Source organism: Aplidium turbinatum, chromosome 6, assembly GCF_918807975.1.
Source record: "Aplidium turbinatum chromosome 6, kaAplTurb1.1, whole genome shotgun sequence".
NCBI lineage: Eukaryota > Metazoa > Chordata > Ascidiacea > Aplousobranchia > Polyclinidae > Aplidium > Aplidium turbinatum.
Genome location: NC_137477.1, coordinates 3,106,853 through 3,118,503, shown reverse-complemented (window position 1 = coordinate 3,118,503; position 11,651 = coordinate 3,106,853). Strand labels below are relative to the sequence as shown.

Sequence of the window (11,651 nt, the reverse complement as noted above, 5' to 3'; positions counted from 1 at the left end):
TTTGTAAATAGATCTTCACTTTGGGCAGTCTTGTCAGGTCTGCCAAAGATTGAAGCTTCTAAGCCTGTACTCTGTCAGGCCATTGTTCTAGTCAGGTAGAACTGGTTACCGTTAAACCCTGTAATTTTAGTAGGTTGCTTACTGACATTCTCCGTAACATCGTGAAGGTCAATTGTCACCTCACCAAAGGTAAGTACCATACAGATTTTGTTTTTTGTAGCTTGTATATTGCTGTGTGTTAATTATGGCTCGTAAAAAGCCCAAGCAAACTCCAAGACGGAGTAAGCCAAATGGTTATGCTAGTGGCTCAACAGAGCAGCATGAGGCCGCCTCTAATATTAGTGGTCAACATGACAGTAGCGAAGAGCTGCCAGGTCTTGTTGTGTTAGAACAAGAGCTGGTTGAAATCGAGCTTGGCATAACTTCCATCGACATGGAGCTATGCTCAAGTGATGATTTCCTGAGCTCTTCTGAAGTTTTGGAGGTAAAGAAAAGATGCCTTGAACTTCAAAGGAAGCTCTCCCTTAAACGTTTAGATTTACTCAAATGCAAACCACAGCAATCAGGCTCAATAGAATCTAGGATGAACCGTATGGGGGAAAGCATTTATGGTTTGCTTGAAGCATGCTCTACCCTCATTCGAAGCTGTCGAGAGCAATCCAAGCGAGTGTCACATCAAACATCATCGGTAGTTATGGATGCAGGCAGTGACACAGGCAAAGCTGCTGAGTCTAGCAGTCACGTGACACCCCGTGAGAGTGGTGTAAAGATACCACCTGTAAAAGCAGAACAGGGTATCCTTCAGGGCAGCAGTAGTGCTAGTAATATTCTTAATCCTTACACATCTCCCTTTCGCACTGAAGCTAATAATAGTAGTGAATTTCCCATCGTCGTGCCTCAACCCCAGCTCAGTGCAGGGTTTCAAAATGTTCATGGTCCTCGGTTGTCGCTGGAGAAGTTTGACGGCAATGTGTTAAAGTTCTTTAACTTTAAAAGGCGTTTTGAACGATACATTGAGTCAAACTATCTAAGCTTTGAAGATCGCATCGCCTTTTTGGAGGACAATTGTGTAGGCCAGGCCTTGGAAGTAATTTCTGGCCTGAGTTGCTTGCAAAATAGTGAAAGAGCATATGGAATGGCATGGGATAGATTGAGAAAAAGGTTTGGCAACCCTGGAAAACTCATGGCCAAAGTGAAGGAAGATTTGCTGCAAGGACCCCCTATTTCAGAGTGGGATGCGCCGGGCCTCACAAAGCTTTGCGACAAGATGTATAAGTGTGAAGTCAGTTTCGATGGCTGGGGTAAGTCCCATCTTTTAAACAGTGATGAGGTGCTTCAACGGCTGTTCCTGCGACTTCCTTATAAGTTAAAGGAGCAGTTTGTTAATGTTAATCACTTGGGATCGGACTGTGCCACGTTTGGCGATTTAAGAGTCTTGGTCGAGGATGCAGCCTCTCGAGCCGACAGCCAATATGGCCATCTTATGCAACCAGGCAAAGATGTTAAGAGAGCTCTACAACCAACGATGGCTCGATCTAATCCGCAAGGTGGCTACAAGCGTGCTTCGGTTTGCACAACCCAAGAGCAGATTTCCCAATCTGCTAACCATAAGCAAGAGTCCTGTTGTTTGTGTGCAGAGTCGCATGTCCTATGGAAGTGTGAGATGTTTAAACAAAAGCCTGTTGCAGAAAGAAGAACCCTGGTGCAAAAGCATAGACTGTGTTTTTGTTGCTTGAGAGCAGGCCACAGAGTGGTTGATTGCAGATTTAAGAAATCTTGTGCAACGTGTGGATCGAGGCATAATTCACTTCTGCATGTAAACCGTGTGGAAGAGGAAAGCCCCTCTGCTCTGAAGAAGGGCATCTCAGCAACAACGTCCGCAACTGTGCCAGCAACATCTGGGACAACAATTTTTAAGGTTTTGCCAGTTAAGGTATGGGCTGGGGACCCCTCCAACTATACCTATACTTATGCTTTTATCGATGAAGGTTCTAGCGTCAGTCTATGCTCCTCAAGCCTCGTATCTCGCTTAGGGGTTGCTGCGACAAAAAGCAATGTGGAGTTGCTGACCACCAATGCTGTCTCCTTTCATGACAAGAAAATTGATTTTTTGGCTGTGCAGGGAATGGAAGAGCAGGCTGTGTTTTCCGTTGCAGATGCTCTGGTGATGGACCAGATTGTGGATGTCAGCCACAGTATTCCCACCGAAGCACTTAGTAGTGCATATAGTCATTTGGAGGACTTAAAGTTCCCTGAACTAAAAGATAGGAAGGTTGAGTTGTTATTGGGCAGCGATCTTCACCAGGCTTATCTTTTGCAGGAAGTTCGTACTGGCGCACCAGGAGAACCATGTGGACTGCACACTCTTCTGGGTTGGACCATTTATGGGAAAGATGGTGGCGATAGGCAACTCAACTCACCAGTAATGGTAAACTTTCTTAGCGTAAAGGAGTCTTGCGATAGAATGTTAAATGTATTGTTGCAGGATTTTAATGACATCGATGAGCCACAGGCCCCCTGTCCTTCAATTGAGGATAAACGTGCGCTGCAGATCATGCAGGACACGGTGAAGAAGGTGGATGGACACTATTCTGTAGGGCTGTTGTGGAAGGATGAAGACCCGGACTTGTGCAATAATCGCTCTATGGCACTCAAGCGCCTAGAGGGAATGAAGCGCCGATTTATTACTGACCCGGTGTTATTCAATAAGTATCGTGATAAAATGCAGGAATATGTTAAATGTGGCTATGCTGTGCCACTTGAAACTGGTGTGGTAGACACACCAGGGAAGACGTGCTATGTGCCCCATCACTGCACGACCAATGCGGCCAAGTTTAGAGTCGTTTTCGACTGCAGCGCGAAGTTTAAAGGCGTGTCATTAAATGACAAGCTGCTTCATGGCCCAGATCTCACCAATAACCTTGTAGGAACATTGTTTCGCTTCAGGCAACATCCGATCGCTGTTGTGGGCGATATTAAGGCCATGTTTTCCCAAGTACGTGTAGACGAAGGAGACAGGGATGCCTTTCGATTCTTATGGTATCCGGACGATGATCTCAAGCGGGAACCTGTCGACTACCGTATGCAAACTCATGTGTTTGGAGCAAAGTCGTCGCCATGCTGTGCTGCCTTCGCACTTCGGATGACTGCCAAAGACAATGAAGCAGGTGCTGATCAAAACACTGTTAACACAGTTTTAAAAAATGTTTATGTTGACGATATTTGTCATTCATGTGAATCGCCGGATCAGGCTATCGAACTAATACAACAACTGCGTGAACTATTACAAAGTGGCGGCTTCCATTTAACTAAATTCCTGTCTAACAGTGCAGAGGTCTTGAGTTCTGTGTTGCAGGAAGACTTGGCGTCGAAGGTCGATTTGCCTCAGTGCCAGCTTCCAACGCAGAAAACCCTTGGTGTTGTGTGGAATGCTGCGAGCGATTGCATGGAGGTGAGGGTGAGTATCCAACAAAAGCCTAACACCCGGAGAGGCGTTCTCTCCATGATTTCGCAAACATACGACCCACTAGGTCTAATACTACCCTTCATTTTACCTGCTAGGCAACTCCTGCAGCAGGCATGTGACGCTCAACTTGATTGGGATGAACCCCTTAATGGCCTTGGGCCAGTAAACATTAATTGGGAAGCTTGGTTAAAGGCCCTTCCAGAGCTTAAATGTGTTTCCATCGCTAGAAGCCTGACTCTTTTTGGTAAATGTGCTATCCGCTTTGAATTGCATGGTTTTTGTGATGCCAGTACCAGTGGCTATGGGGTCGTGTTTTATGTTAAAGTGTTTTATGATGATTCTGTAGTAATTTGTAATTTTCTATTTGGCAAGTCTCGAGTGGCTCCATTAAAGCCTGTTAGCGTACCTCGCCTGGAGCTCACTGCTGCTGTGCTCGCTGCCAAAGTCTGCAATTTTATCCTGACGGAGTGTGATTTTAAATTCAATTGTGTTGTCTTATGGACAGACTCAACTGTTGTGCTGCGTTACATTAATAATACTTCGACTCGTTTTCACACCTTTGTGGCTAATAGGCTGAGCACTATTCACATGCTTACCAGTGTCAATCAATGGCATTATGTACCGACTACTTTAAACCCCGCTGACCTCGCGTCTCGGGGAGTTTGGCCTGATAAAGTTAATACCGCTAAGCTTTGGTTTAATGGTCCTAAGTTTTTGCATGATGTCACGAGCAATTGGCCAAACCAGCCCGACTTTGTTGGCGGAATTTCGTCAGACGATCCAGAGGTTAAAAGCATTGAACATTGCTCAGCTCAGCAACACGCGATTACGGACTCAGACTCTCTCTGTCGGTTGTTTACCCGCTACTCGCATTTCCACGATCTGCAAAGAACGGTTGCATGGTTGCTTCGCTTCAAATTGTACCTGAAAAGGAAATGCCGAGATGACTCCTTGACTGTTAAGACAGATTCGCTCAGTGTCGAGGAGATGGACGAAGCTGAACTTGCCATTGTCACAGCCGCCCAGCATCAAGCATACCCGACGGTGTTCGCAGTTCTCCATAACCACCCAGGATTTGACGCCCCGGTGGAACTCGTGTCCGACCTGCAGTTGAAGAAGCATGTGGCTTTGAAGGAGCTACAGTCCCTAAACCCCTATGTTGTTAACGAAACGTTAAGAGTTGGTGGGCGATTGCAACAATCTTCTCTGTCAAGCGGAAGAAGGCATCCGATCATTCTCCCATATCAGCACCCAATCACCGATCTAGTGATCATGAGGTATCACGAACGAGAAGGACACATGGGATGCTCACAAGTCCTTACCGCCATTGCTTCCCGTTATTGGATTGTCAAAGGGCGATCAGCTGTCAAAAGGGTCTTGCATTCCTGTATGAACTGTCGTTTTTGGAAAGCTACCGCCGGAAAACAGCAGATGGGCAACTTACCTGCTCCACGCGTAAACAAATCCATTCCTTTTCAAGCTGCTGGCACTGACCTTCTTGGTCCATTGATGGTAAAGAGCGGCCGCAGCAGTGTTAAGCGATATGTTTGTATTTTTAATTGTTTGGCGACCCGTGCTGTGCACTTTGAGGTCGTGCAATCCCTGGAGGCAAGTGCATTCATTCAAGCCTACCGAAGATTCTGCAGCCGTAGAAACGTTTGTCCTACTGATCTGTACAGTGACAACGGAGGAAACTTTGTTGCTGCAGACCGCGAACTTCGGCAAGGACTCAAGAACCTCCATCAAAAGAAAGTCACCGATGCCTTACTTCGGCATGAAACGAACTGGCACTTCAACCCTCCGCGTGCTTCACATCAAGGCGGCTTCTACGAAATATTTTTTCGTTTATTAAGAAAATTGATGCGGTCGCTGGTAGGAAACGCTACGTTGGATGAGTTCGACCTTCTAACGCTGGTAGCAGAGATTGAAAGAATTTTAAACGATCGTCCCATCACTTCGCTCCCATCGTCACCAGATGATCTGCAAGCCCTGACTCCAAGTATGATACTCACCGGATCAGCTTGTGACACCCTACCGCCAGATGTTTTTATGAAGGCTGACGGTTATCGACGCTCTTGGAGAAAGACCCAATACCTCACAAACAAGTTTTGGGAACAATGGCTGTTGCAATATCTCCCTCTGTTGCAGCCCCGACAAAAGTGGTTTGGCACATCTCCAAGCTTGAAACCAGGCGATTTGGTACTGGTAACGGACGAGGCAACTAAACGTGGGCACTGGCCCAAGGCTATTGTAAAGGAAGTTATGCCGGACACTAATAAACTTGTCAGACGCGTGCGAGTAAAGGTTGCTGACGGTACAGAGTTTGTTCGCGACATCAGAAAGATCTGCCTGCTAGAGGGCAGTATGGACTTTTAAAATGACAATTTTGTTTTCTAGGCTGGCTGGTTGGCACGATTGCACAACTGACATTGCTCATGCTGCTTAGGTTTCATATTTGAATTGTATTGCGTGTTTGTGTTTATTTTACTATTATTATTCTTGTGCTCCTCACTACCGCAGCTAGCGCGGCGTCGTCGATGCATTTGCATCCAGCAGTTCTGCCATAACTGTGTTATTGACTCCCATTAATAGTGTTGTTTCTATTTGCATCCTGCAGTTATTTACACTGTAGCAGTCTAGCTCTGTTTTTGGTCTGACTATTTCACACACCTGTCTCACTACTAATGCTTTTGCTATGTGCGATATTATTTTTCGTGTTTTGTCAATTCATTGCTTAATTATCACGACTCGACTTAACAGTCGCGTGTTTTTTCTGGTAGCCTACTTTTGCTCTGACGTTAATGTCACTTGCGCTGGTCATAGCATTGTGCAGTATTAGGTTGTATGTGTGCTTTTGTTTATGCCATATCCCCACTTCTGCCACTGGTACCATGTATGCTATCATTTGTTTTTCGTGTATCCGTTTATGCTGACTTCCAGTTGTCGGTAGACTTATGTTTTTGTGCTTAATTTTAGCAATCGCTAAGCATGTTGGTCAAAAGGGTTTTTTAACTCCTCTTGGGCGTGTCTTCGATGTCCTTCTGTAGGCTACTGTTATGCATGTTCTATTAAGTTTGTGTGTAATGCAAGCCAGCCTTTGTGTTGCAATTGTGATCCTTGCTAACCGCGAATATTTTTGATTCTGGTCGATATTTGCATAATTCATGTTCATTGTCGTTTATTTGGCCACCTTGTGGCAATTAGTTGGTTTGTATTTTGCTTCGTTGTAATCGTTTTACAGTGGTAAAACCCTCATTTGTTAAACTCTGGTTTTGGGGGTGGGTATGTTAGAAACGATTCCCCGCCCATTTAATATTATTGTTGTATCTCTGCTCCATTCTATTTTCATGCTTGAGTGACCCGGCCATGCATTAACAATTTTTGCTAGTTGATCTTTCTTTTTACGTTTTGGCATGGACTGGAGTGGTCATTGTTTTATAAATCTGGAGAACTGGAGATTTGGAGTGACTAGGGAATATGTAAGAATTCGGTAAGCAACTGTTTGTTTTGTTTTATTATTGTCGTTTTCAATACACCATTTCTTCTAATAAGTAAGGCCTGCACTTTATCCAGTCTAGGCAGAAAACGTTTTAGACAGATATCATCTGACATTCACCAAATGAATTAGAAGCGTTTGGATGAAGAACGAGTGCAAACATCCTCGAAGGCGAGTTTATGGCATTTGCCGTTTTTATATTTTGTCGTTTACGGAATGTCAAACTCTGCAAGGTTGATTTGAATCTGCAGGGGTCTTAATTTTTTTATAGAAATTTTAACAATCCTTGATGACAGCAGAACCGCTGCTGACGTAACTATGCTTCGATGACACAGAGGTAACAAAATGAGTCTCAAAGAATTTCTTTTTTCGTAAGTACGAATTGCAGAATTTACAACACCAACTTTTGAATTGGCGTTTTTTAAAATGAATAGATTTTTAATTTTGAAAGAAGAATTATAAGTTATCTGGCAAAACTTGTTTGTGTGGAAGTATATAAAGCAATTTCAAATTAAAAGAAAAGGCAAGTAATTAGGCTTACGTAATTGAAAATTGGCAAATTTCAACAATATGTTTACGATTGTAGAACAACAAGGGTGAACTCATGGTAAGATTTCGTCATAGAGGTGAATTGCAGAGATATTGAATAGTTGCTACTTCACAGCAACTTGAAGCTGACGCTATTTCTTAAAAGTTATTGTTGATGAAATCACACAATTTGACGTCATAATGCAACGTTTTGCTAAAACAGAGAAAATTGAAAGCGATCAATCGCTGTTGATCGGAATCCTGGTAAAAGCTGCGGTTAAGTAATTGAGAGGAAAACGATTTATCAGTTATTATCTTTGTTCACAACAAGTAAGTTTTTGAGTAGCGTAAATATTATAGGAGAAAAAACACTTTGCACAAAGTTGAAAACAATGGATATTCATCACGGGTCCCTACAAATCTTTATCCTCGGATTTAGAAAGCTTCTTTGCAGATTATGCTGGCCAGTTTTGCATACTTGTAGAGTAGGGTGGCTCGTTTTTGAACTTTTTTTAATTCTCTCGGGGTAGTGGGGAAATGGCGCCAATGAGTGAGAAAACGCTCGACAAAATTTGAGATTCGTAACAAATTGTCTTCAGCCTCCTCATGGGGCTCAAAAATATAAAAATAGCGTCAAAAACGCAATTTTTCCACAAAATGAAAAAATATTTTGCAAAAATATAGCTTTGTTGAGCAATTTTTATTGCCTGTAGGCCTATTGTGTGCAGGCCCGGATTTAGTGGGGCAGAGGGTGCAGGTGCCCCGGGCCCCCCGACTTTTGAAGGGCCCCCCTACGTGAAAAAATGTGATTTTGTATTTTTTTTTCTTTCAACCTTTGAAGTTTCTGCAAAATGCTATGCAGTGCTGGATTAATGCTACAGACTGTAGACGTGGAGGTGGTCTTTCGTGGCGTAGGCGCAGGCGCGAAAATTTTTTTTGCACGGGGCCCCCTGATCTAAAAGTGCCTCGGGCTCCCCATCAGCTAAATCCGGCCCTGATTGTGTGCATACAATTTTTTCTCCATCTATGCTAAAGTTACCTGCTACAACAATTTTAATTCGCGTCTGAATGGAACCAATAGCCTACTAGCACGCAGGTTTGTCATGGAAAAGAGACCATTATCATCCACCCAACAGCGGCTATTCCAGGATTCCACACAACAGTAGGTAGCAGCTAACAGGATCACCAGAAAGCACGCTCGCACTTCTCAAACACTACATAGGTGGAGTAGGCTACTCTGATCAGTAGCTCTGGATGCCAGCACTGCGAACCCAACATTCAGGACGTCGATCACCTGATCAAGGATCGCCCAGCCACCAAAATCAGTGGCGGATATGGAGCAGTAGGCTACATGCATGTGGCAACATTTTTAAACACTGGTTGAAGCGCCAACGGCACCGCATATGAGATGTGACCACCATACGACTCTAGGCCTGCAAGTTTTGCTAGTTAAAATAGTGAGCAACAATGGCAATTTTGTCGCAAGTGTATTCGAGTGATCTTTGTTGATTTCATATAAAAAGATGTTTTTTTCATATCAAAACGTTTATTAAAATCTAAATTTTAAAGAAATTCAATTTCACGCTGAGGAAAGTAGGCCAAGTTCAGCTTAAGACACATGTTGCAACGCATGACAAAAATTCGTTGCTTTATTTTTGCTGAAAAAATTTTTTTTGGGGGGCCCATTTTTCGTATTGTTTCCCGACCAGTGCTGAGTTCTCTCGGAGGCCCTTAGCGGCCGTATACAAAAGTTGTCATAGCCTATTTGTTCTTTGTCCAATAAGCTATGACACCACACGGGTGTTGCAGACTTGATGACCAATTCGGTCCTTCTGTCACCCATCATCATCAGCAAACAACTTAGTTCCCATTGTAATGTGGTACAGTATTGTTTTTATTTCACATGTGCTGATGATGCGAAAGAAAAGAACTTCTCTCTTTCAGAAGACAATAACAACAATTGTAATACACTCTGCAGTGTGGATATGGAATTTACATGCAATGGAAAAACGTAATCATCAATTTTTGGCAAATTCACTGAGCTTCTTCTGCTAAGAGTAAACAACGTACAAGCATCGTTGAAAAGGAGCGATCTTCCTGGCGTCAGCACAACCTGACTAATCACTATAGAACAGCGAGCATTGTGTTTCGCTAACCCTCCCGCTGTAGCCTCTACACTAGGGTTGCCATACCGTCCGGAAAATTCCGGACATGTCCGGAATTTAGGGTGAAATTTTGCGTCCGGGAGGAATTTAAAAAAATGCTCAAATGTCCGGAATTTTATGATGAGTGTTTTGGGGGGATTAAAATTGCGGGAATAATCCTGTAAATTAAGGGTGTCCTAGAAAATTCGCTCAGCCAGCACATTTTACTGCATCTGCAATCGTACTGTGCACACTGCCAATCCAGAACATTGTTATTTCGTACCTTGTGCATTTTTTTTACTACGAGGTTTTTTACTACGGAATTATGATGTAACAGAGCGTTTTCCTTATCAATGATGTTTACCACTTAGAAGTCAGTGTTACCATTTTAGTCTTTTTAAAACCAAATCTGGTTTATTTTGCAACCGTTTGGTTTATTATTTTTCGATTTGGTTTATTATTTTTATTTTTTGGTTTATAATTTGTTTTTTTAACATACTTTACGTCAGGTATTCGGTTCGTTGCAGTGATTATTTCACTCGAACAAATTTTTTAGTTTATTTCTGCTTCAATTTGGCTTATTCTGGTCTTTTTTGTTTAGCTTTATTGTCGTAATGCGATTTATTAGTAGGGGAAGGTATGGAATGATGAGCCACTTTTTCACATTAAAAGCTATAGTTGGTTAACTAATCACTCTATGATGACGAAACTTCCACATAACATAGTGTGATTACTTCAGTATATTGTGTAAAAAATTCAACCACATATAATTATAGGATCAACAACAATATTTGACAACATTGACGGTGATCAGAGTGGTTCAAGGGTGCAAACGCGTTTGGACCCTTGAACCATCGGGTATGGACCCTTGAACCACTCTGATAAGTGTGACCTAAAAAATGGTTAGAGCAAACTTTTATGATACAATAAATACACTGTCAAATGAGCACACTGCTAAAAGTTTTCAGAAATAGATTAAGCAATATTAAACTGCGAAAAGTCGGTTCAAAACTTTTTAATGTTGACTGTTTGTTTTGTCGTTCCTGCAAGTGGTGGGGAGAGGACAAAAACAATCGATTAGGCATCACCAGCTACGCCAGTCATTTTATAATACTTTACTCTCCACTTACAATACACAATAATTTCTAAAATAAAAAATAAATGAAACATGTTCATTGTCCCTCAATTAGGCATTGTGCTAACCCATGAACTATGTGGTTCAAGGGACAAAACTTTTGGTGGATCATCGGTCAGAACTGTTGGTGACAAAGTTTCATCTTAGCTTTACTTAATTAGAATGGAGTAAAGTCTAAATGAACTGTACTAAATCCTGCACTATATAGCAGGGAGTCGAACCGTTTGATTTTTCCGGTTCGGGTCCGGTTCTGGTTCAAAGATTGTTTCAAAATTTGGTTCAGTTCCGGTTCGGGTTCGAAGAAACTTAAAACCGGTTTTATAAGTTCCGGTTCGCGTCCGATAAAATTAGGCCTAGGCCTACTTGCCCAACTAATAACTAGCCCAATTGGGCGTGAAAACCGCAAGTTTGGCAACACTGATCTCAACACTGCTTTGCTCAATTAACTTGCCTTTGTTGTTTGTTGCACAAGTTACAATCAAACTATATTGTCTATGATGTCACAGAACAGAAGTTGCTTACCTCAAAAAATTCCTCTCCAAAGCATCGATGATAGTGGATCGTGTGTTACGGAATAGGCTATAATTCATCCGTACAATGTGGCCTCCAAGATAACAACATGCTACGACTGCTACGTACAACTTCACTTACCACAATGCGAACAATGACGTAATGCTGGAGTGAACCGCTTTTTTCAACCGGTTCGGGTTCGGTTAAGGTTTAAGCTAACTCAAATTTTCGGTTCAGTTCCGGTTAAGGTTCAGACAAAATCGCACCAAAACCGGTTTACAAAAATCCGGTTCGGGTTCGGTTCGACTCCCTGCTATATAGCCCATTACAATTTCTGAATTTTATATCTCGATGCTAGCTGCATTCAAGTTT

General features: G+C 42.6%; 1 protein-coding gene across 1 annotated transcript; it reads left to right on the top strand.

The window, feature by feature from the left end:
* Window positions 1-244: 244 nt before the first annotated feature.
* On the top strand, window positions 245-5,842 carry LOC145771793 (uncharacterized). Its single transcript, XM_082583525.1, has 2 exons — window positions 245-3,710; window positions 3,972-5,842. Exons 1-2 carry the CDS (start codon window positions 245-247, stop codon window positions 5,840-5,842), a joined length of 5,337 nt encoding a protein of 1,778 aa, XP_082439651.1.
* Window positions 5,843-11,651: the final 5,809 nt, after the last annotated feature.